At 35.0% G+C, this 24756-nt stretch overlaps 6 protein-coding genes and 1 long non-coding RNA gene across 8 annotated transcripts; 5 read left to right on the top strand and 2 right to left on the bottom strand.

Annotated features, from left to right (window-relative positions):
- Positions 1-440: 440 nt before the first annotated feature.
- LOC108826262 (uridine kinase-like protein 5) lies at positions 441-3427 on the bottom strand. Of its 2 annotated transcripts, XM_056994654.1 has the most exons (13): positions 3382-3427; positions 3152-3267; positions 2981-3072; positions 2820-2889; positions 2532-2744; positions 2181-2260; positions 1819-2097; positions 1676-1736; positions 1426-1486; positions 1259-1352; positions 1113-1185; positions 950-1032; positions 441-868 (listed from the first exon to the last, which is right to left on the bottom strand). In XM_056994654.1, the coding sequence occupies exons 2-13, from the start codon at positions 3231-3233 to the stop codon at positions 686-688; spliced, it is 1371 nt and encodes a 456-aa protein (XP_056850634.1). In that variant the 5' UTR covers positions 3234-3267; positions 3382-3427; the 3' UTR covers positions 441-685. The 2 variants fall into 2 exon arrangements, with proteins under 2 accessions (XP_056850634.1, XP_018455153.1); XM_018599651.2 differs by lacking the exon at positions 3382-3427 and having other exon boundaries at positions 3152-3364.
- Positions 3428-6645: 3218 nt separating this feature from the next.
- On the top strand, positions 6646-7390 carry LOC108826747 (uncharacterized). The gene has a single exon (XM_018600110.2). The coding sequence runs from the start codon at positions 6805-6807 to the stop codon at positions 7318-7320; it is 516 nt and encodes a 171-aa protein (XP_018455612.1). The 5' UTR covers positions 6646-6804; the 3' UTR covers positions 7321-7390.
- Positions 7391-7789: 399 nt separating this feature from the next.
- Positions 7790-8170, top strand: LOC130500236 (uncharacterized). The gene has a single exon (XM_056995001.1). It carries the CDS (start codon positions 7790-7792, stop codon positions 8168-8170), a length of 381 nt encoding a protein of 126 aa, XP_056850981.1.
- A 183-nt stretch (positions 8171-8353) lies between these two features.
- LOC130499402 (uncharacterized) lies at positions 8354-9981 on the top strand. Its single transcript, XR_008938257.1, has 3 exons — positions 8354-8950; positions 9050-9123; positions 9264-9981. It is a non-coding gene; the product is annotated as an uncharacterized LOC130499402 (long non-coding RNA).
- Positions 9982-11167: 1186 nt separating this feature from the next.
- LOC108823954 (putative pectate lyase 11) lies at positions 11168-14289 on the bottom strand. The gene is made up of 5 exons (XM_056993836.1): positions 14083-14289; positions 12694-13136; positions 12291-12591; positions 11863-12001; positions 11168-11624 (listed from the first exon to the last, which is right to left on the bottom strand). The coding sequence occupies exons 1-5, from the start codon at positions 14214-14216 to the stop codon at positions 11403-11405; spliced, it is 1239 nt and encodes a 412-aa protein (XP_056849816.1). The 5' UTR covers positions 14217-14289; the 3' UTR covers positions 11168-11402.
- A 1688-nt stretch (positions 14290-15977) lies between these two features.
- On the top strand, positions 15978-17829 carry LOC108828625 (succinate dehydrogenase [ubiquinone] iron-sulfur subunit 1, mitochondrial). Its single transcript, XM_018602370.2, has 2 exons — positions 15978-16717; positions 17421-17829. The coding sequence occupies exons 1-2, from the start codon at positions 16032-16034 to the stop codon at positions 17584-17586; spliced, it is 852 nt and encodes a 283-aa protein (XP_018457872.1). The 5' UTR covers positions 15978-16031; the 3' UTR covers positions 17587-17829.
- Positions 17830-20904: 3075 nt separating this feature from the next.
- On the top strand, positions 20905-24523 carry LOC108828694 (glucose-6-phosphate 1-dehydrogenase 5, cytoplasmic). The gene is made up of 16 exons (XM_018602453.2): positions 20905-21045; positions 21289-21527; positions 21644-21729; positions 21810-21873; positions 21981-22167; positions 22242-22399; positions 22477-22545; positions 22626-22684; positions 22762-22798; positions 22889-22960; positions 23060-23207; positions 23354-23449; positions 23552-23622; positions 23709-23824; positions 23898-23943; positions 24119-24523. Exons 2-16 carry the CDS (start codon positions 21354-21356, stop codon positions 24284-24286), a joined length of 1551 nt encoding a protein of 516 aa, XP_018457955.1. The 5' UTR covers positions 20905-21045; positions 21289-21353; the 3' UTR covers positions 24287-24523.
- Positions 24524-24756: the final 233 nt, after the last annotated feature.

The raw sequence follows: 24756 nt of genomic DNA on the forward strand, positions 1-24756 counted from the left end.
TAAGACATGATATACACGCGGCAGGAGGAGTTTTAGCTTTGGCAAGGTAACCACGTGGCATCCAGGTGGAGCTTCATAGCATGTTGTAAACAGAGCACAACTGAACTAGGGTCCTGCTTCTGCTTCTGCTTCGTTTGTCGTCATCATCGTCTGCAACTATGAAGATGAGGCCGATACTAATGAAGGGACATGACATGAACGTCCATTAACGTTCCTAACGTACAGCAGAGATGGAGATATGATATTCTCCTGCGCCAAGTTGGACCCTACCGTGGCCATAACCGTTAGGTGCTGTGACGTCTCAAGTAAGCCTGGTGGAGTTGATGAATATAAATGTTACTCTTATATATAGTAACTCTTTCATTTTTTCTGCTGATTTGTCTTGTATTTGTTTTGTATTGAACTAACTCTATGTTGTGTCTTATATTCAAATTCAAGTCGTTAATAAATCAATTATATTATAAGCATATGCAACTACAAAAACATGTTTGGATAATAATGTAATGTGTAATGTAAGGGATAGAGAAACAGAGAATTAAACGAATGTTGCCAAACCAGAAAGCTGTTGGAAGAAACTAAGGATGCATCAGAAGGTTTATATGATGATTGATGAAGGGATGGGCTTTAGTTACTGATTGATTCATAAAGTATGGAAGAAGAAGAAGAAACAGAACATCCTTTGAAATTACTTTGAGATTTGCAGACCAGGTTGGTACTTTTTTGAGTTGTCTGTACCAAAGTAACGGTCTGCAAATTCTCCCAAGCCTGGAATCACACGCGAGTCCTCATTGAGGGAGGCATCGATTTCCGAAGTCACGATCTTTACCATCGGATGTTTCTTGCATAGCGCGTGAATACCTTGAGGTGCCTGCAGTTTTATTTATGCATCAGTGAAAAAATAAAAATAGGTGATCATTCAGACAAAGGTTTTGTTTGGTTTGTTGGTTACAGCTATGAGGTTAAGAAAGATGATATGTGATTCTGGAACTCCCTTGCTGATAAGCAAAGATATAACCTTCACTGCCGAGTTTCCTGTTAACACTCTTAAAACGTTAAGACATTGAATGTAAGAACCTTTGTTTTATAGCTTCTTGTATGGGCTTACTACGAACCTGAAGCTAGAACAGGGTCAAGGAGGAAGACATGTCGGCTTGCGATATCTTTTGGTAACTTCTCATATATCAACTGCACGGAAAAGATCACTCAATCACTGAGCTGAGATGTATGAGAAAATGTATTCTCAAAATAAGAAACAAACCTGACGACCATCGTTATCCCCTCTGTGGATTAAGATTTTACCAATCTTGATCCCGTTGCAGCAAGCTCTTAGTGCGTTCTCCATGCTTTCTCCACTGTAAAATACCAAAAAACAACATAAGAGCTACGAAGTACAAAGCAGAGACAGTAATGTAATGTAATAGGTACCTTCTGATCACAGAGACGCCACACAGTCTCTTGCAGAAGTCTACTCCAGTGTACACTGATCCTGTTAAGTTTTAGTGCAAACTTCAGTACGGTTTAGTATTAGAGACGAAGTCTCCCACATCGGAAATTGGGAGCTATTTAAACAAAATAGGTCAATCTATTTATCACTAATTGGTTTTAAGTTGTAAATATATCTAACTTAACATTTAGTCATACATTTTTTCGAACTACTTAGTAGTTTAGTTAATACCTGTTGGAGTGGTTATCTGTTTCTCAGTGAAAGGAAGATGACCAAGTCCATGTTCCACAACCTGAGACAAACAAACACATAAAACATCCACTCTTCGGTTTTGTGAACATTTTGTGAAAAGCCTATATGCTTTTGGCTTTTACCAGTCGAATCAATCGGTCAGCGTAGAAGACGAAGTCATGCTTTGTGGTGTTGACGTTGCGGATAAGAGTATGCATCCCTTTGATCTGGAAGGTAGAAGATATGATGAAGATGTTTGAGTATATCTTACAGAGATTGTGCTGGCACAGCTTTGTACGGATATGTTGAACAATGAGATCAATGGCAACATCGTTGTCTCCTCCTCGTGGAATAATTATATCAGCATACTTCATTGATGGTTGGATGAATTCATCAAAGCTCGGCTTCACAAACTTTGTATACTATAAAATGAAATAATAAAGACACTTACATATAGCTTCCACTCAACAACAAGAGTTAGATATATAGAGAGAGTATCACTGACCTGCTCAAGCACGTTTTGAATGTTTCTTCCTCTCTGGACAGTGTCTCTCTGTATCCTCCTCGAGAGACGTACATCAGCATCTGCATTAGTGAATTGTGAGCATATAAACGATTCATTTTTTTATATGCTATATCGGTTGATCTAGTCGGTCCGAGAAAAATGCACTTAGTGCTACTTAATGGATTCGCTAGCACAATGTCTGATCCGAGTTTGAAATATCTTTCAGATAGCCAACTTTGTTCCCAAGAATGGAATCCAGGACAGACGGGTTTAAATCATGTCCTTTTATCACTAGACTACCACTAGTCGGTTAAAATGATCATGTTAAGCTATGAGGATATTCAAACACACCTGTATCGACAAAGATCTTCATGTTCATGAGGTCACGAACTTGAGGATCATTAAGAACCAATATCCCTTCTAAGATGATTACGTCAGCTGGGTTAACCGGACTAGCTGATTCAATGCTCTGGTGGGTTTTGAAATCGTAGCTAGGGATACTCACCGGTTGTCCAGACCGTAGTTTCTCCATACAAGAAAGCAAAACCTCCGTGTTGAACGCGTCTACGTATACATATTTGCATGTTAAAACGTGAAGGAAACAAAAAAAATATTAAGTCGCTTTGATTACTAATTTACCAGGATGATCGAAATTGTATTCGTGAACCTTCTTTAGTTTCTCCTCACTAAGCGAATGATAAAACGAATCCTGAAATTGACTTTTTTTATTACAAATTTTGAATTTTCCGACAAGAAGTGTATAAGATCCGTGACAATATGATGGGAACAGAGTATGTTACTTGGTTCACAAGGACGACACGTTGATCGTGTAACTGAGACATGATCATGTCGCAGACCGTTGTCTTACCGGAGGCGGTTCCGCCCGCAACACCTGGATGAGCAGATCGGTTAATTAGATCAAAATTCAAACTAAACTGAGGGTTGAAATCGCGACGGAGATGGAAACGTACCGATCACGAAAGGCTGTTTAAGAGGAGCCGGAGCTGAAGGGAAAATATTGGCAGTGATCGAGCCATTAGATAATTGCTCCATCTTCTTCTGTCTCCTCAATCTGATAGTTTAGAATCTAAAACGCTTACACAGAAAAATCAAAGAAGAAAGAAAACAAATCTGAAAATTTTAATTAGATTAATAATGGTTTGCTATAATATAAATGTGTCACATGTGCTTAGGTTTTCACCTGATGTGCATGTAAAGGCGCGTCTAGAGATATACTCGGGGACAAAAACGTTATCGGGAGTCCAAAAGCGATGCCGTGTTATAAGCCATGTTGTTGATGAAATAGGTCTTTTCAAGTTACGTAAATTAAAATGTGTTGATTCTAGTTTCGAACAAACCGGCGGCATGATTCAGTACGGTTCCCACAAACCAACGCTGAATGAAATCATTAATGAATAAACTATAGGATCAATTCTTTTCAAAGGTCTCGAAAGAAATAAATTTCTTTCTCATAGGTTTCACTGAGACAACCAACCACTATATGCATTCTGTTCCAACCACTATATGCATCTCTTGTAGGTCTCATACGTCTTGGATACAGATGATATCTTCCACATGAAGAAGAAGAAAAGGAAAACCGAGCACTTACTGCAACATAATAACAAAGATAAAGTAGAAAGGTTTTATAGGTTTTTGTCAGACAGCAACAACTCCCTCTTGGGTTTTCTTCTTTCTTTTACTCCAGCACGCAAGGAAAAGGTTTAAACTAACAAAGGCCACACAAGTTAAGTTCGCTGCAACTATTCCCAAATATAGTCTTCAAATTTCTTAGGTACTTGATTATAAGATGAGATTTAGAGATGCACAAACCGATGAATAAAACCATAAGAAAAAAATCTTTTTTCACTATGTGAATCTTGTATTGGTTTTAGGTTTTTAGTGTCAAATTTGTAGTGTTTAGTATAGTCTGTAGGGAGTATTTTTAAACACTTGCATCAAGTATAATTTTATATATATATATATATGTGTGTGAAAATAATATGTGGCTTAAAGACGGTCACTTGATCTTATATTTCACTGACAACCACCTTGTTAAGTTATTGTGGTATGTTGTTCTGTTTGTGGGGAGGCATGTTTCCGCATGGACCAGACTAGATGAAATAGTTTTCAAAACGATGTTTATCTTTAAGCAAAACGTGTACAAAATTTGTTTTAATTTTTTACAAGATTATAACTAATTACAAGTCAAGATGATGATCTAAACCAAAACTGAAATATTATTTTAGTTTAAATAGTTAGTTCTAGTCTGCAAGTATCGAAGCTAATCTTCCAATCACTCCACTGAGTGTGCTAAAGATAATAGATGAAACCTATATTATATATGGGATCATAGTGAAACCTGCTAGCAAGCTCTCCAAGGTGGTATTCTCAAACACGTATATGCTTGCATCAAGTATCTCAACTGCCACCATTGATTTTGCGGTAGTCTCAAGCTGCTGAAGCTTGCAGCTCAATCACACTTTCTTCCCAATGAAACATTCTAGAATCAACAATTACTCGGTACATCTATAAAAAAATTGCTTAAATTATTTTAACTAAAACTAAAATTAGTTCCAAATATTTTATTCTTATTGGTAATTTAAAATTGGTTATATTTTAATGTTTTCATATAGTGTTAATTAGATGAATTATAAAACTATGTAATCCAAATTATATTTGACTTTCATATCAAATTTGAGTTTTTGTTAAAATTTATTCCTTAGAAATTACATATTTAGCAAGATAATATAAAAGCTAAACATAGTTAATAGAGACATATTTATAAAAAGCTATAACTTGATAGAATGCCCCACCTCAGAAATGGCCATTGGAGAGGTACTTTCAATTAATGAAGTAAAATAGCATTCTATAACATTTGTTATGAAAAAGAGGATGACACATTATGCAAAATATCTTATCTCCACAAAAGTTCTACATGTTGAGCGATTAATTTGAATACTAATGAAGCTTAACTCATAGACCTAACTTTTTATGTTGTTTTAGACAATTTATAATCTATTTAATATTTTTATTTGTTATTTAAGAAAAATTCTTTTCAAATCTTATAGCTCACAATTTGGTTATACTATTTTGTGTAATTTTATATTTTAAATAAATATTGTTTGTGTTAGATAAAAAAATAAAAAAATATTATTAGAGTAGTAGCTAAATAAGAATATACATTTAATAAGTTTTCTAAAGAATGAAAAAAAAAAAGTTTTCTAAAGAATGGTCAAGAAAAACGGTATAGAGAATGTGATTAATTAGCCGGTATGATTCGCTACGGTTTTGCATAGACCAGCGTTGAGTGAATAACTTCAGGAAAGAAACAAATCTCCCAGTCTCATGGGAGCTTCCATTGAAATACTAAAGATGGCACACACCCAAAGATTCTGAATAATCCTTTGGTAAAAAGACGAGAAGCCTGATGTCTCACACACACTAGGTTACGCTAGCAGAGGCTTGATTTTCTTGTTCCCCTGTTTGACAATACAGTGTCAGATAGCAAGTTCAAAAAGCAATGAACAAGACATAGGGAATACAAAAGAGGTCTTTTGTGTGGTTCAATGGCGATTTACTAAGTCCCTGTAATGTCTGTGATTATGATAGATTATGAGTCAACATATGCTCTGACCAGAGGGGTTTTTATAGATTAATCACATGTATCAGGCATTGAAGGGTGTAGACAAACATTTGTGATCACGCAGAGGTCCACCTTGCTACCACTACCCAGGTCGTTGAATATACCTGAGCATATGGATTCAGCGACCAACTCAATACCTTCATCTCTGTAGAGGACATTGTAACAAGAAAATCAATAATACCAAAGAATAATAATAATACAAACGGAAACTGAAAGAGGAATGTTCCTGCTCGCTTACAGTTAGGCCTTCTTTATACTTAGCCTCAAACACAGACATAGCAGCAAGAGAACCAGAACCGCTGTAGCAAATGGTAGAGTGTCAGTTGAACCGTGTGGGGGTATATCGTGGGCCACAAGAAAGTCTAACCAGGCCTTTCAGTTGGAACAATTTATACGGGCCCTTTTATCTGCCCAGATATTTTTTTTCCTTGACATCAAAAAATTGTTATCATAATCTGGATTTAAAATTATCTTTAAAAAAAGTTGCAGCAGATTTATATAACATTTTGGTAAATACCCTAGCTGCTCTCGAGAATCATAATCTGGATTTAACTTGGACGTCACTCCATAACGGAACGTACATGAATTTTTAACCCTAAGTTGAACTAATTAATGCGTACAAAAACCATTCTAACCAAAAAAAATATATCTATAATCTTACAATCATCACGTGTTCGTTCTCTCTACTGTCTCTTGAAAGTCGAAATTATCATCACCACATGTTCTCTTATTTGCTAACAAAAGATGAAACCAATAAAATTTATGACGAAAGCCGATGAACTCGGTCAACCAATACTTCAGTCAAATCTCTAGAGTCCCCCCTATAAATAAAATCTTACCACCTTGTTAATTTCCTCCAAAATCACTCTTCCCTTCCTTTTTCGAATGTTTTTACCGTTACCATAAACCACTCAATAGACAAAACTAAGAAGTGATTTATTACTTAATTACCACGCAAAAAAGATTCATATTTACACAAAAATGACAATGACATTTAGACTTGTGTCTCTTGCCGTCGCGGTCTTGGCCGTAACCACCGTATTCGCCGCCGATGCTCAAACACCCGCCGGCGCGCCCAAACCTAACGGCGACAAAAGCTCACCCACTCCTCCCCCCGCTGCCACGGGTTCACAAAAACCAACCTCGCCGCCAAAGGCTTCTGCTCCTACCACAGACAAGAAGAATGCCACCACCACTCCCAGCGCTTCCCAATCTTCAGGTGGTGGTGCCCCCGCAAAACCTCCTACGTCATCTTCCACCAAGTCTCCAGCTTCGAGCTCCGGCGATAACTCCAAAGGTCCCACCAGCTCGTCTGACTCACCCTCCACCTCTTCTCCTCCATCTCCGACACAAGACACGACTCCGTCGTCGTCCACCGACGAAGGAAACGCCAGCGAAGGCCCTGAAGCTTCAGCTCCTACGGGAAGAGCCTCGTCGGTCGAGATCTCAGTCTCCGGATCTGCTCTCGCCGCCGTTGCATGGTTCTTCTTAGTATGATTGAAAATTTCGTATTACGTTAATTATTTTGGTTCTTTTAAAAAGGTTTGCGCTCCGGCTCGATTTTCAACACGTTCTATTCGTGCATAGTACGGAGTTTAGGGTTTTATTGTTGTAATAATAAATGTTTAGTTTGTGTTGTTGTTTATGATTAACTGATCATGTAATCTTAGTCGTTATGTTTTAATAAAAAAATAATTCTTATGGTTAAAAAGGGATTGTTTTCGTTAGGATGTTGGATATATCTTTTAAAAAAATTTAGAATAATCATATATTGAAAACATATATAATGTATATAGATTTATGTTGTTTTATTTTATCAAATATGCGCACATGCATAAGAACTTCAATTGTTTTTAAAACCTCGCCATCTAGCTCCGCCTCTAGATCTTCAATTGTTTTTACTGTTGCTATTGCTGCGGCGGGAGGAGCAGGTTTATTTTTCTTTTCAAACGAATGAGATCAAATGATGTTATTGGATCAACCCTGCAGGGACAAAGCAGCAGGCTGTGGATGGATCCTCCATATCCCGTGGCTAGAGGAAGAAATCAGGGGATCATCCCTTGAAGTTCACGTTGCATCACCTCTAATGGCGGAAGCACTAGCTGTCCGAGAAGCTCTCCAACAAGCTAAGCTCCTCCATATACCAAATATCTGCCTCAAATCAGATAACCAAGTGCTTGTCAAAGCACTCATCTCGAAGCAACATCCGGTGGAGCTCTACGGAATCAACTTGGATATCGAGAACCTATCTTCTTGTTTTTCTTCTGTATCGTTTTCTTATGTTTCTAGGAACTTGAACTCTGCTGCAGACTCACTTGCTAAAGCTGCATTGTACCAAAGCATGTAGACTCTGCTTTGCTTCTGATTTTAATGAAATGTTTTGGTTGATCAAAAAAAAAAAGGATCAACCCTGCAGAGTGTTTTAACTCTTTTTTATTTTACAGCAAAAGTTACATATATATATTGATGGCTACTAAAAAAGGCATTCAAAAGCGTTTGTTTTATATCTATACATTTTTAAATCTATCTATTTATATAAAGAAGGGTTTTAATCCCTCCTAGACTATCCACATAGGATGCCATGTCACAAACTCATTTATTCAGAAGCCGCCACGTGTCTGTTCATCTAAAACGCAGCGCCTTTATTCCTTTCTTCGTGAGTTATGCGATGAGTCGGCGTCGTCCTGTATTCCTCCCTTTTGAATCCTCATCTTCCGATCGAAAAAAATCTGGAAACGTTACGGAGTTAGGCTGAGTTAAAGCGTCGTCTTTAACGCACTCATTAGCCATCCCTTTATTTTTTTTCTCAGATTTTTCCACTATAAAAAGGTGTGCTTTACCCCCAAAAAAATTCATCATTCTAATCTGAGCTTCCTAAAATAATAGTCAGGTGTATCCTTCATTCTAATCTGAGCTTCCTATAAAAAGGTTGGTCTTTGATTTCAACCTCAAAGAACAAAGATTTATCATCTTCCTTTGATTTTCTTTTTTCTACTATCAGTGATTTCCATTCCTCCTCATTTGTTAGCAAATTTATGATTTTCCGTAGTCCATTATTGGCTTTTTATATTGGCTTTTTCGTAGCCCCTCATACCTTCTATAGTGTGAATCTGCAATCTATAAATATGTGAGTTTCTTTTGTTCAAATTCATCAGTTATTTCCTTTTTTTTTTTCTTAAAACTTCTCGAAAAAGGAAAACTGATAGATTTCTGGTTCAATTTGCAGTCCAACTTACGGTGGGTTTGTGGCGAATGTAAAAAGTTCTTAGGAGTCTGATGTCGCAAGATAAATTAATGCAGGTAAGCATACAAATCTCTCTCTTTTCAATTAGAGTTACTTGATTGTCTATAAAATTTGTGTGGATTTGAATGCATGATTGTTTTGTGTGCGTGGTTTCATATCTATTTTGGGAAATTTTGTTCTGGTGTTGATGTCACAGATCTTAATATGTGTGTATGCGGATGTGATGGAATTTGTTGTTGTACGCGGAATGGTGAGAATTGCGGAGAGTCTGATATGGCGGAGCATTGGAGTCGTATCGAGGAGACGAGCAAGAAGCAGAGAGAGGGGAAGAGTATTGGCGGAGTTATAGTGGATGAGTGAAGAAACAGCGTGTACGTGGATGATCCGTACCAGAGTGCATGGGGGAAGGAGTAGATGAGAAGGAAGGCGTTTGAGCTGGTGGATAGGAAGGTTGGGTACGAGTTGGAGTCGGAATAGATGAAGGTCGTTGGATCTTAAATATTTTATAAATCTAGCATTCCCAATGATTCTGTTGATAATTGATGTAAGTGGAAATATACATCTGAGATGAATTATGAAACGTGATTAGCAGCAAAGTTAGGAACAGAGACAGTTCATGATTAGGCATGCAATGGCACCTCAATTTTGGATAGTTTGAAGTTATCGAAGATGGATTTGGATGTAAGAATGTGTAATGGTAATGGGCTCAAAGAAGTTTCAGTTGGGTTGGCAAGTAGTATGATTTATGCTCCTACACACAAGAAGGATTATGTTGGGATGAGTAGGTATGAGAAACAATGGAAGTCAGGAAATTTCTAATCTTTTACATATTGGTTTATGTTGCTGTACTTTCTTAAAATTTACACCGTTTCAGATATTTTAAAGTGAAAGAATTATAAATTCCTGCTACAGCATCCTTATCTTTTCCCTAACTAAGCATCATAACATATTAAGAAATAAGCAAAATATGGTTTCATAACATCTGTATATTAATGAAATTGACATGGTACTCAGAATTAAAACTTTACGAGAACTAAATAGACACGAAGCATTGTGGTTAGTCAATTGTTAATACTTTATAGTTATGCAGATAAAGTTTCTTTTTGCTTAAAATATGCAGAGAAAAGTTTATATGCTCAAATCAATATGAAACAAATATATAACTAAGAGAAAATAACTCTATTCTACTTACTGTAATTGTAAATAACTTTATTCTACTTACTGTAATTGTAAGTTTAAAAATCTATGTGCCTTAAACATTGATAGAAAGTTAATAATTATATTTTAAATTTTTTACTATAACTAGACAAAGTTTATAATTATAGAATGAAGAATAAAATACATAAATAAAACTGCTGTAAAAGAATTATGAACTTTAATTCTATTTAAGTTAAAATTAAAATAAATTTTAAAGTAAATTTGTCATATTAATTTTATTCGTCTGTCCGCCCGTAGGGCGGGTTTACCCTAGTATGTTATATATTTATACCTACTCATGTAATACTTTTAACTATTAAGATGTATATTTTATATATATATATATATATATATATATATATATATGGTGAAACAATATACTCTGTTCTGTCTACACGTTTTACTTAAATTCCAAAAACGCAAGTATGCTAAGAACAAGTTACCCTAAGAGGCCAAAGTATATCAAGTAGCATTCTATATCAACAATCAAGAAAAAAAAAAAATCAAGATTAAGAAAATGAAGAAAATTTCAAATCGATACTATAATAGAACAATAGACTTTTTTGGAACATTTGGACAAGAGACTTATCGATAGTCTTTTAAATTAGTAACGGAGAAACGTACGGTTCAGGTTATCGTGATGATAAACTATATCGACCAAAGTCCAAGATAATTGGACGTAAACTGCTTTGATTCACGCGTGGCCGACAACTTTCGCGCCAATGGCTTACTTTTCTATGTCAACTCAAGAGATCAACGAGAGAAAATAAAACTAAATTAACATATTACAGTTTTGATAAAAAAAAAAAAAAAAAATTAACATATTACAGTGTCGATCCAAAAGATTTATAGGTTTAGATCCGAAAGGACAGAAACCTCGTGGTTGAGGTCAAACAAACAAAAAGTTGAAATGGTTTTGTAGCTTTAACATTATATCAATAGAAAATTTAAAATCATCTCTCGCAAATGTCCAGAGACATAGCAGACGCATTACACTTGTAACATTACCTTAGAAACTATATTAAAAAGTCTCTTACCATTCACTATAACATACGAACCATTGCATAAACAATGATCCTTTAATAATTAATATATTTATCTCTCTTGACCATTTCATTATCATCGGTATACTGAATAATCAACAGTGACCACCTCGTCGACAACTTAGTGCTCCTGCCGTCGTCGTGATGGAACCCACAAGCGATGATGGCCTCGCACTTAGGCTAGAAGCTCTTGCATAAGTTGATGGAGCGCCGGCACCAGATTGTCTGAAATATGCTCCGTTCAACAACATATCCCCTTCCGATCTCCAATTCCAGTCTCTCCATTGGCTTTCAGGTGCATCTTCATGTTTTGTAACCTATTATTATAACATGAAAAATGTCACATTTAAGGGTTTTGTATCGTCTAGCATGCATAATGTACAAAACTAGAATAACCATTAAGATGCATGGGTCAAATGTGACATGTTAAATTTCATAAACTAAAATTTTGAAAAATTCACAAACATGTTTTTCGAGTCTATCTCGTTAAAAAAAAAAATTGTTGAATTTCGTTAGAAAATACTATTCCCGACGAATTCAGACATCGGTATGCACCTCTTTGTTAAACCGGGTATCGGGAGCGAGAAATCTATTGCCTTGGCTGTATATCGTTGGAGAAGCGCTTCCACCGATGGCATACATTTCCCAGTGAGTATAATCATTGTTCACTACATGGAAATATCCATGCCTACACCTGTTTAATTATCGAAAGAAAAACCCTATACATTAGTAACATTTTCGACTAAATGTTCATATACCATTTAAAGAATGAGATAGTGAAATGCTATCTATAGTGATGTGAAAGATCGGTGGTGGCATAAAAAGTCTCATTCTCCGTTTGTTGACTTTTTACATACTTTCTAAAGTCATTCTTTCACATGCAAACTCTTTATGTGCGTGCTTCGCACTTTGAACGCAACCTTCTATGTATCTACGACTATGTGCGTGTGTGTCCGAAAGAGGTACTAATGTAGATTGCTTACCTTGGCATCCTTTGAACGAGCCCTTCTCCGAAATGGTTAAACGCAATGGTCACTTGCATGTTCTTATCCTCTGTATAAGTATCGCTATGCCCTAAAAGCATGACCTTGTCATGGTGTGTCATATGGTTGTTCGATATAGTTATAGCCGTTGAACCATGTATGGCGTCTATGAGACCATCATCGCAATTCGACAACGAGCAATGGTCAATCCACACGTTTTTCCCTCCAAAAATCGCCACCGCGTCTCCATCTGATGGGATCCACATTCCAGTATGATCTGGGCCATCTCTAATCATGCCACCTATAAACACAAATTAGTATACTGTATTAGATATAGACAGTTTTGGTTCTACTTAATTTAAATAAAAGCATATACTAAGACACTAGTGTAGATTTGTCTCACCAGGTCCTGGTTTGCAGTCATGGATGTTAATGCCATGGATGATGATGTTAGTCGCCTCGTGAATTTTTAAGCAAGGTCCATCGGTTATGTGAACACTTGCGCCTCTACCATCAATGGTCTTGAAAGATGTGATGATGAGTTCTTTTTGGAGTTTAATGACCATATCTCTCTTGAAAATGATCCATAATGGTTCTTCTTGTGTGACCGCATGTCTTAGCGTTCCAGGTACAGGGTTCACTGGATCGTCGTTGGCCGGATCTGAAACCACGTAAATTCGGCCATCACGGCCTCCGATGGCGTTTTTGCCAAACCCAATAGCACAATCGGCTAGCCGTTGGCGGTTTGTGTCCCAGTTTGGATCGCAACGCCAACAATCATCGATTGGATTTCCGGTTCTACAAGATAGGTAGGCCAGGCTCCTCCTTGACGCATTGAATACACTTCTACAGACAGATACATAATTTAGACAAACATTCGTATTAGTTTGAAAGTCGACCCATTTAAATGTGAACAAGTTATGGTCGTTGGGAGAAAATGTCGGCAGCATTGGATAATAGTTATATAACACCAGCTAGGAAATCGCATTATAAATAAATAAATAAATAAATATATAGCTCGATCTATTTATATAGTACTGTTATCTATCTTATTAAAGTAGAAATACTTTTTAGTTTTGTTTGGTAACATGAATTGCAGAGTTAAAAAAAATTAAAATGCTGTTTGGACACAAAGATAACATCTATCTTGGGTTGGGTTTATGTTTTTTTTAATTGTTACTATAAAATTGGGGCACATTAGTTAATTTGTTATTATGATCCATTTTGATAACTAAATTATTTATTGGGTCATTGTAATTATTAGTATTTATATTTTTTATATAATACAAATTTAAAAATATATTTATCTCAAACAAGATTTGTTGTCCATTAATATGATATATATGTTATTATTAATTTAAAAATTATATGGTTGCAATATTAAATAAATAATGCAAAAATATATAAACTAACATTAGTATTTTTTTCGTGTTATAAGTACATTAAATACAATAACAATTATATGATAGCAAAGAACGTGGACCATACTTTATAAAATCCAATAATTTCTAATTTAGTATAAAATGATAATATTTTTACAAGTTAAAGCAAACACCCGCCCAGTTGGGCGGGTCAAGATCTAGTATAGAATTAAATGCTAAACGAATGTATGAGGATGACAGTTTATGTTTACAGAGCAACATTGTATTTTTTTTTAAAAAACAATGATAACTTTAATTAATTAAAATGTTTACAAAGCAACATTGTTTGCAATTTGCAAAGCAACATTGTTATAAAAATTAAAATGTGAACTGATCACATTCTCTTTCTTTTTTTTTCATTTTTAACGTACCTATTGACTTCGTCAACTACTAGCTTCGGATCTCGAGTATGCGGCGACGAACTCGAAGTGAATGCAACCGTGTTGCCGATTGATAGGAGAAATATGAAAGTGTAAACAAATAGATTATTAGTATACGAAATCATTATTCTAAATAGGAACGAGAGGAAAATATTATAAAAGAGAGAAGTTTCTGATTCGTGTTTGTGTTCAAGATTGTTGGAAAGTATATAAAGAGGAAAAGAGTTCCGGGAGTGGAGGCGTGATTTATTTAAATTATTACTATGAGATGTGTGATATAGTTTCTTTTGTTGAAAGAAACCATAACTATGGGACCTACTTCATCGTAATTTCAGGTGAGAATGAGATTAACCAAACGGTTAATGTTGTGAAACCGTTAATTGAGCTTTTGTCAAGTATTTACAAATGTCAACCTTTCTGACTATGCTAACGATGCCGTTTTGCAGTATTTTCTCTCTTTTTCCCTCACGTTGCATTCAAAGATACAAAAACACAGCATGTTATGTGAGTTTAAACGAAATGATTGTCTTTGTAATTTGTAGAAGTAGAACATAAAAACCGTTAATTGAGGATGGTAGTCAAAAGTAACTGCTTAAGGTCAACACTTTTGACATCGAGTGGGACGACGTGTCTTTTTTCTTCCCTACACTATACATTAAAAGAATAACTTCTTTTATGACATCATATATAGGTGTTGATGTGTTGTGAATTTGTGATGATGATTCTTAGAAGAGAAAATGTGATAGTCGATTAAGATTAATTCGAACTTTTATTTTAGAGCAATTTTTCAAATAACATTTTTAAGTTTTTGTCACAATATAACACTCAAAAATAAAATGATCAAAATAGTATTTTTTGTTTTGAAAATTTTAATATTTATTTTTTATTTTTAGATATTTGAACACATTATTAAAACTTCACTCATTAACTCTAAACCCTAGATCTTATATTAATTAACTCAATGATTATAAATACATATTACCTTTCAATAAAACTTTTTTTAGTCAATTTATGATATTATTTATGATATTATTTTTGTGACAAAAACTTGGTTGATACTATTTTGGTATTTTTCTCTTTATTTATTTTAACACATTCTTAATGATAAAAGATATTCGAAGAAACAAAGTTTACATAACTCAGACACATTATCGTTGCACCGTTCAACTTGATAGATTATATACTTATATGTTTATATGGTGATTTTTACCTCTACATCTAAGATGTGATGCTTTCCGTGAAGTCCTTTTTTTTTTCTTTTTTGAACAAAAAAAATACCATTTTCTATACCATTCAAGTTCTGGTTTCGAGCTATTTTCTATACCATTTCAAGTTTGGATATGCAGTAAACTTCGGCCTAGTAGGAGACAAGTGGGCTGGCCTAACCAAACCTTTAATGGACTTTTGGGACCCATGATAAGATTTTGCATGCATATGCTTCACCTTTTTGTGGCCTAAGTATCCATTGATAAACTGAGCTTATCCAGTTATCCTTTGCATTTGGTAGATCAGTCTGTCTAACAATCTTCTAAACTAATTGCATTTTGATCCTCCCATATTTCCTAATCTTAAACTGAAAATTACTTTCTAAAATAAAACTGCACAAAGTGCTCCTCCGCTCTTGACAAACGGGACGCAACTCGTCTCGTGAAAAACTTCCAAATCCAACAAGGCCACACGTGTTAGATAATTCAACACTTTTCTCGAGACTACCACGCGCCTTTGAAAATATCCAGTGGGTCTGTTCCCCACGAGTGACCAACCAAAGCGCTACTTCTCTAAAAAGATCTACGGCTCTTCTACGTAGATAAAGCTAAGCCGCACATCAACAAATGTGGACACGTAGGCAATCTCCGAAAAATATAAATTAATTAAATTAATTTTCAGCCATTTTCAATCGCTCCGTCTCTTACTATCATTTCATTTCCACGAAAAAAAAAATGGCGTCCGGTTTAATCGGAAGATTAGTCAGAACCAAACCGGCGGGATTAACCACGGCGGCTAGGTTAATCCCGTCGCGATGCACATCCTCCTCAACGGAATCAAAACCTTCGTCCGGCGGCGTTGGCGGAGGCGGAGGGAGAGGATCGAACCTGAAGACGTTCCAGATCTACCGGTGGAATCCCGATAGCCCCGGGAAGCCGGAGCTCCAAGACTACCAGATCGATCTCAAGGACTGCGGCCCGATGGTACTAGACGCTCTGATCAAGATCAAAAACGAGATGGATCCGTCGCTCACCTTCCGCCGCTCCTGCCGCGAAGGGATCTGCGGCTCGTGCGCGATGAACATTGACGGGTGCAACGGCCTCGCGTGTTTGACGAAGATCGAAGGAGACGGGGCTAAGGAGACGACGATCACTCCCTTGCCGCATATGTTTGTGATCAAGGATCTGGTGGTGGACATGACGAACTTTTATAATCAGTATAAGAGTATCGAGCCGTGGTTGAAGAGGAAGAGTCCGGGGGATGAGGCTGGGAAGGAGATTCTGCAGAGTAAGAAGGATAGGGCGAAGCTTGATGGGATGTATGAGTGTATCTTGTGTGCTTGTTGTAGCACGTCGTGTCCTAGTTACTGGTGGAACCCTGAGTCTTACCTTGGCCCTGCCGCTTTGCTACATGCAAACAGGTGAGTTATTAGAATTGTTAGTGTTGAATTGCTTTCGAAATTGGCTGAAGATTTTGTGTATCTTGTTAGTAAGTCTGTTTTGTTGCCTTGGTGTATTAGTTACTAGATAAAGTTTTGACTTTTTAGATGTGTTTTGCAACAACAATCTTAGAATCTGCGTTCAGAATTTGCATGAATGGTTGAAGATTTGTTGTTAGCTGCATTGATTCATTCATTAAAGTCTATATATTGTGTGGTCTTGATGTTTCGAAACTATCTATATTTTGGTCGCGTGTTCAGTGTTTTGGTTTGGGAAGTTGATTTTTAACAGAGTTAGCAGATAAAGTTATGGTTTTTAGATGTGTTTGTAACTATTATCTTAGAATCTGCTTTCAAAGTTTTGCATGAATAGTAGAAGTTTCAAGTCTAGATGTGGTGTTGGTGTCTTTGTTGCATGTTGGGAAGTTGATTTTTTAACCGAGTTAGCAGATAAAGTTTCGATTTTTTTTCATGCGTTTGTAACAACAATCTTATCATCTGCTTTCCAAATTTGCATGAATGGTTAAAGATAGTACGGTAGCTTAACTTATATGGTAGTTTTTTCTGTTGTATTGGTGTCTTTGTTGCGTGTTGGGGAAGTTGATTTTAACCGAGTTAGTAGATAGAGTTTTGATTTTTTCTGTGTGTTGTAGTAACAGAGGTACTTGTTTTACATTGAGAGCAGGTGGATAAGCGACAGTCGGGATGAGTACACAAAGGAAAGACTCGAGGCTATTGACGACGAGTTCAAGCTTTACCGTTGCCATACAATCTTGAACTGTGCTCGTGCCTGTCCAAAGGGTTTGAACCCTGGCAAACAGATCGCACACATCAAGCAACTTCAGCGTTGAACAGCCAGCCCCTTTTATGCATTCTTGCGCTCATCACCCTTTTTTAAAGTTTGAAGTTAATAATCTTCAGAGAACCTCCGGATTTTTTCTATTGATTCTTGTATTGTTGTTGCCAGATATCAGCACTTGATGAAAGAAAACTCTTTTGCAAGTCCTCCACCCAAGTAGATGAGCTTTGTGGTTGTATCTTGCTGAAATTATCTCTTTCTTTAAGTAATAAAACTCCATAAAACTTAAACCTTATCTGTTCTATCTGCGTTATCTTTATAAAACATTTCATGCACTTGTCTTTCGCAACCATTTGAAGTCCTTATCTTAAAGAAGAGATCATGTCCCTGAAAGATGTAGAGGCCATGACCGATACTTGCTTGTCCTCTACCGGTTAACCAAGAGCCTAAACCCACGTAGAAGAAAAAGAACACAAAGCCCAAGTGGTTTAAAATGTGATTGGAACATCGTTGACACAGAGGAGAAGAAGCATGTTACCGTTGAAATGCGACAGTTCCAGTGTATTATGTATGTTATCTCAGGAGCAAATCTGAGTTGTGTAGGCATGGGCTTTTAAAACTCTCGGCTCGTTTGGATCTCATAGGGCCTAAAAGTGGTGTGAACATCCATATAACTGGGATATAGCATTTTTCATTAGATTCTCCTGTCTCGTGTTGATACACGAGTTATCATCCTACGTCATGTCATATGTGTATGCTTTAGATGGTGCATAACTCGGCATGATCATGTTGACTTTTCTTCTCCGCAAGATATTTCAAACATGTTGGATCATGGGATGCTCAAGCTCAACAACTACGTCCACTACCAACCTCGATTCTCATTACCTTTCCATTTAATTATTAACTAGAGTTTAACCCCCACATTCGTGCGGATGTTTTTCATTTTGTAAAATTTAAAATTATCATAACTTTTTTGATAAACGATTTACATTTTAATGTTATGTATTGTATAACTATTAAATTTTATTGTTTAGGTTTCTTATTTTTATAAATATATAGTGATTTATTTTATGTATTTTACCTTTTTATTATATGTTATTACATTTTTGAGTTTGGTACATATAATTTGAAATAATAAAATTAAAAATATTCTTCAACATATACTTTTTGAAAAACATATAGCCGTAGAAAAAAAATTCAACACATCTTAATAACTTTATTTTGGTATAAAATATTACGTAGTTAAGAAATTTTAACCCGTTTAATGGTAAATAATAATTTACTTAAATGAAAGCATTTTCAAGAAATTAAATAGGTAATTTACTAATTTAATTTATTTTTCATATATTTATATAATACTTATATTTTAATATAATACAGATTATAATTATAAATTTATAAGCAATTAGCATAGAGCTTTTTGTTTATAATAAATTTTAATTAATATTATTAATTACGAAATAAATTAATTTAGAATTTAATATAAATGTTTTTACAAGTTTAGTAGGATTTTCGAAATTAATTAATCTAGAATTTAATATAATTTTTGCAAAAATTTAGTAGGATTTTGTTAGATTTTTTCAACAGTTATTGTAATAATTAAAAATAAAATTCAAATTTAAAGGTAAATTAATTTATTATTAATATTCTTATTGATTATTATGTGATATTATGTAACTAATGAATTGACTTATTATGACTTCTAAATAGTAGATAAAAATGGTACTTCACTTTTAATAGAGAAAGATCTTAAATTTATTCCCTTGGTGGTGGTTTTAGGTAATTATTACCTCATGTTGACAACGATTCGTTTCTTAATTAATTAAATAGTAATTAGCAAGTTCTTTTTAATTAAATCACTAGATTATTACCTCATGTTGACAACTTCCCTGAAAACCCATAACAAAACCATGTCCAAAGCGCGGAATAGTTTACGATGAAAATTTTCATTAATAACTTAACAAATATTTTGGTAACTTTTAAAGAGTGTATTTAAAATATTTTTGCATTTAAATCAATGTTTCTAAATTCAACCCGATTGTGATTATACCGGTTAATCCGGAGATCTGACAATTCAATTTAGGTTTTTAAAATATTCATATTAACAAAAATCACTAAAATCCGAGACTAACCGATTGAACTGATGGATGACCAATATGTAATCTAATTTGATTTAAATTGTAATAGTTTCATAATTTGTAATCTTATAATCCAAATTTTAAAGTTCATATTTTACAATTTATGAAATTATGATGTTCTACAAAATTTTAAAGAGAAAATGATAGATATAAAATATAAGATTAATATTGTATTGTTTGGAAACATGATAGTTGTATAAAAATATATTGTTTGGAAACATTGATAGTAGTATAAAGAAATAGTATATTGTTTGGAAACATGGATAGTAGTATAAAGAAAGAAACATTAGTGATTTAATGTAGGTTTAACTATAAAGTTATAAAAGTGTATTTAATTTAAAAACTTACAAAATAAATGTTAGGTCCAACAGAATGTTTATGTTTTAATAAGATAGATATATACAAGATACTCACCCGCCCTTTTCAAGGGCGGAAATTATTTAAACAAACTTTCTAATTGTTACCGAGATTAGAATATACAAATCATAAAAAACAATAGTTTTTTATATATATAGTTTTTGAATAATATTGTTTTTGGTTATAAAATATACACATTTTTTAAATTAAAACTTGTACAGTGAAACCTCTATAAATTAATAATGTTGGAACTACACCAAAACTATAAAAAATTAATTTATAGAGGTTATTAATTTATCGATATAATAATTGAACTAAAAATTCAATGTTGGAACTATAAAATTATAATATTTATAAAAATAGTGTATATTAATTTATAGAGTATTTATTCAAAGAGTTTATACTGTATATAAACGTTAATATGTGTGAGATTCAAAATTTATAGGTAAAAAATTTAGACAATGCTTTTAATTGTTACTGAGAAAAAAAAAAAATCAAATAAACTTTAATTCCACAAAAAATAATGTATTTTTTTATTATAATATTGTTTGTGGATATATTATATAGTCTTTTATTTTTAAGTTTCAAATACAATGTTAGTTGGTTAAAACCCAATATTTATAAGGCCTAATGTAAATTGGTTTACATAATCGTATGGCCCTTTATTTGCAAAGCAACACAATTTTAATAATTTTCCAAAGCCTATTAGTTAAACCATTTATAATGTGTATTTATGTTGGTTTAAATTAAGTTGTTAGTCATGTGGATATATTCAAGGAACCAAACAGATTTAAGTAGCCAAACACCTACTATTCTAGAGAATATCCAAATTTAAATGACAAGTTCTAAATGGTAGATAAATTTTAAGACCCTAAATTAATATAGTAGATTCGACATAGCGATCATAACACTGCCTCCACCACCACTAGACAAACATTTCTCCCAAACTTGTGAACTATTTTACCTCCGACTTTTTTCGCGGCGCAGGCAGGGGCACCTAACGTCTTTCGTCTCAGGTTAAAATCTCCTCTTGTCGTTTTCTTTTGTCGTTCTGATCTCTTCTGTTGTTTTTCTTTCTCCGATTGTAAGTTGAGTTTGGGGCCGAAGCTTTTTCTGTGATCTGTTTGACTCTGTGTGTAAAATCATACGAAATACGATTCCGACAATTAATTATCATCGTTTTGTGTTTCATAAGTGTTTGGTTCCATGATTCATCATCAGTCTGTGCGATTTGATATTCTTTCCTTTCACCTCTGCAGGTTTTGTGTGTTGTTTGTGTTTGGTGAGGTATCTTCACTTGTGACTTGTGAGAGTGTGAAGGAAGATGGGTTCAGGGCAGTGGCACGTTGAGAAGAGGTCCACTTTGAGGAACGAATCGTTTTTAAAAGAGTACGGTCCAGTCTCTGAAACTGGTAGCCTCTCCATCGTAGTTCTTGGTGCCTCTGGTGATCTCGCCAAGAAGAAGACTTTTCCTGCTCTTTTCAATCTCTTCCACCAGGTTTCAAAACTTAAAAAGGATTAAATCAATCTCACACTCTTTCTTTGTTTGTTTGTTTGTTTCATATCCCAAACTATTTTTTTTTTTTAATTGTTCTTTGGTTTACATGATCGTAGGGATTCCTTAACCCAGAGGAAGTTCATATCTTTGGATATGCAAGAAGTAGGATCTCTGATCAGGAGCTGAGAGACAAGATCCGTGGGTTAGTTAGTTAGATCATCCACCTTTTCATCTTCTTCTTGTTTGCATTTTTTTTTTTTGAGTTGTCTTTCTTTGGTGTAGATATCTTGTTGATGAGAAGAATGCATCTGAGAAATCAGAAGCTCTGTCCAAGTTTCTTCAGCTGGTTAGTTAGTCCATATATAACATTTTTACACAATACTATTTTGATTCTTTTTCTTATGGGTGGTTACTGAAACACACAAATACTACTGGCTCGTTTTGTTTTTATAGATTAAGTATGTGAGTGGCCCTTATGATTCTGAGGACGGGTTCAAAAGGCTAGACAAGGCAATCTCAGAGCACGAAATCTCCAAAAAGACCTCTGAAGGATCTTCCAGGAGACTCTTTTACCTTGCACTCCCTCCCTCTGTATACCCTCCTGTATGCAAGATGATCAAGGCATGGTGCACTAACAAATGTGAGTCTCTGCTAAACCTACCATTAGTTACAAAACTATATTTATAACTGGAATATGCACAATATATCTTCCAGCTGATCTTGGTGGATGGACACGTATCGTCGTTGAGAAGCCATTTGGAAAGGACTTGGAATCTGCTGAGCAACTCAGTTCCCAGATTGGATCACTGTTTGATGAACCTCAGATCTATCGTATTGATCACTACCTGGGAAAGGAACTAGTCCAAAACATGGTAACACTAAGTCGATAGTTTGTTTGTTTATTTAGACAGACAGACATTGATTGTCTTTAACCATGCATCATTTGCAGCTGGTCCTCCGCTTTGCCAATCGGTTCTTTCTGCCGCTATGGAACCGTGACAACATTGCTAACGTCCAGGTTAGAGAGCTTGATCACTTTAGCACATAAACTTCCAAATCTTTTGTTTAGAGTTTTAGTACATAGAAATCTTCTTGCAGATTGTTTTCAGGGAAGATTTTGGAACCGAAGGCCGTGGAGGATACTTTGATGAATATGGGTAAATCTTTTTCTTTTTATCAGTGTTTCCTTTGAATATGATCGTCTAATGAGTTGTGTAATCTTCCATTGTTTCAGAATCATTCGTGATATTATTCAAAACCACTTACTCCAGGCAAGTAATTCTGGTGCTTTGGAGTTTCTCTTTGTAACTTACAGATGATGCTTTCATATGTATATTAACTATGTTTTTGTGTAACTCCAGGTTCTTTGCCTTGTTGCTATGGAGAAACCAGTCTCTCTTAAACCTGAGCACATCCGTGATGAGAAAGTGAAGGTTGACTACAATTTTCTCAAATCGCATTTCTTAGTCATGCTAATAAGCTTCTCTTTCAGCTATTTAATACAATTTTTTTTTTAATAATGAACCTTTTAGGTTCTTCAATCAGTGATACCTATAAAAGATGAAGAGGTGGTTCTTGGACAATATGAAGGTTACAGAGATGATCCTACTGTTCCAAACGACTCAAACACTCCAACCTTTGCCACAACAATTCTCCGCATAGACAATGAAAGATGGGAAGGTACTGACTCTCTTTCACTCTTTCATTCTCTTGGTCAAGTTTGAAAAGAATGAAGATAAAATGTACATCACTCTCTTCAGTAGTTAGAATACCTTTTGTATTAGTAGTGGTTAGTGACTTGTGGATTGATTTTTATCCTTTTTTAGGTGTTCCATTTATACTGAAAGCCGGAAAGGCAATGAGTTCAAAGAAGGCAGATATTCGCATTCAGTTTAAGGATGTTCCTGGCGACATATTCAAATGTAGGTTTCAAAGAACAAAACTGAAACCTTCTCATCGTGTCAGAGTGTATGTATTTGTATTGAATACGAAAAACGTTTCTTTGTTATAAACTCTCTATGCAGGTCAAAAGCAAGGGAGGAACGAGTTTGTTATACGCTTGCAACCTTCAGAGGCCATGTACATGAAGCTAACTGTAAGTCCATAAAGAGAGATTCAGTTTTGTTCATAGGCTATCTATGAACTGAGCTTCTTTTTTGTTTTTGGATTTGGTTTGCGCAGGTGAAGCAACCGGGTCTTGAGATGCAAACCGTGCAGAGTGAACTAGACCTGTCGTACAAGCAACGTTACCAAGATGTCTCGATCCCAGAGGCTTACGAGCGCCTAATTCTTGACACGTATGGATCCTACATCCGTATAGTTCTGTATGTCAGAATCTTTATTGACCATATTATGAATCTCTCTCTGCAGAATTAAAGGTGACCAACAACACTTTGTTCGCAGAGACGAGCTGAAGGTAGGTTTACCTTTTCTCCTTCTTGCTCATATCTCTTGTTAACATTAGAAAATGAATAGTAATCAAGAACCTAACTCAAGTTGATTTCAAACATTCATAATCTCATTTTAGGCAGATTTTGCTGTCGAATCTTGAAACATAACTATGTTTGTGATGAATCACAAAAAAAAAACAGGCAGCTTGGGAGATCTTCACTCCGCTGCTTCACAGGATAGGAAGGGGAGAAGTAAAATCGATCCCATACAAACAAGGAAGCCGAGGCCCAGCAGAAGCAGATCAGCTACTAGAGAAAGCTGGTTATTTGCAGACCCATGGCTACATTTGGATCCCACCTACGCTGTAATAAAACTGTATGAAACAAGGAGATGATGATAATGGGTACCACACAAAATAAAGAGCTTCTCTGTTTTTTTTTTTCTTGTTTTCTTTCTGAATAAAATCTCTTCAGTGAGAGCTTGTAAGTGAATCTTATGTATACTAGTGATCTTCACTAGGACGTTGCTTGTGTTGTGTTTTTCACCCATATTGCAAAGAGGCTTTGTAAGAACACTATAAAATTAAGAGATCTTTTTCTTTTCAATGGAGCCTCAATATTTATATCTTCATTCATTATCTATATTTGTGTATTACCATCACCAACATATGTATCTTCACTATCTAACATTAGGAGTTGATGACAAAAAAAAAAAAAATCTAACACTAGGAGTTTGAGTGTTTTCATCACCAATATTCTATATTTCTTTTGATTTGTTAGAAATTTAGATGTTTTCCATGTCTAATTTTTTTTGGCCGAAATATATTAATATATCCAGA

This window comes from Raphanus sativus, chromosome 9 (assembly GCF_000801105.2).
Source record: "Raphanus sativus cultivar WK10039 chromosome 9, ASM80110v3, whole genome shotgun sequence".
Taxonomy (NCBI): Eukaryota; Viridiplantae; Streptophyta; class Magnoliopsida; order Brassicales; family Brassicaceae; genus Raphanus; species Raphanus sativus.

Coding starts and splice junctions, on each gene's coding strand:
- LOC108826262 (XM_056994654.1), bottom strand. CDS start 3,233: ATGGAGCAATTATCTAATGGCTCGATCACTGCCAATATTTTCCCTTCA. Junction 2,098..2,180: donor TTCAAAACGTGCTTGAGCAG/GTCAGTGATACT, acceptor TTCATTTTATAG/TATACAAAGTTTGTGAAGCC. Junction 1,737..1,818: donor CTGACCGATTGATTCGACTG/GTAAAAGCCAAA, acceptor TGTTTGTCTCAG/GTTGTGGAACATGGACTTGG.
- LOC108826747 (XM_018600110.2), top strand. CDS start 6,805: ATGACAATGACATTTAGACTTGTGTCTCTTGCCGTCGCGGTCTTGGCC.
- LOC130500236 (XM_056995001.1), top strand. CDS start 7,790: ATGTTATTGGATCAACCCTGCAGGGACAAAGCAGCAGGCTGTGGATGG.
- LOC108823954 (XM_056993836.1), bottom strand. CDS start 14,216: ATGATTTCGTATACTAATAATCTATTTGTTTACACTTTCATATTTCTC. Junction 13,137..14,082: donor GTAGTTGACGAAGTCAATAG/GTACGTTAAAAA, acceptor ATCTGTCTGTAG/AAGTGTATTCAATGCGTCAA. Junction 12,002..12,290: donor CTCGTTCAAAGGATGCCAAG/GTAAGCAATCTA, acceptor ATAATTAAACAG/GTGTAGGCATGGATATTTCC.
- LOC108828625 (XM_018602370.2), top strand. CDS start 16,032: ATGGCGTCCGGTTTAATCGGAAGATTAGTCAGAACCAAACCGGCGGGA. Junction 16,718..17,420: donor GCTTTGCTACATGCAAACAG/GTGAGTTATTAG, acceptor CATTGAGAGCAG/GTGGATAAGCGACAGTCGGG.
- LOC108828694 (XM_018602453.2), top strand. CDS start 21,354: ATGGGTTCAGGGCAGTGGCACGTTGAGAAGAGGTCCACTTTGAGGAAC. Junction 21,874..21,980: donor TGTCCAAGTTTCTTCAGCTG/GTTAGTTAGTCC, acceptor TTGTTTTTATAG/ATTAAGTATGTGAGTGGCCC. Junction 23,450..23,551: donor TCCTGGCGACATATTCAAAT/GTAGGTTTCAAA, acceptor CTCTCTATGCAG/GTCAAAAGCAAGGGAGGAAC.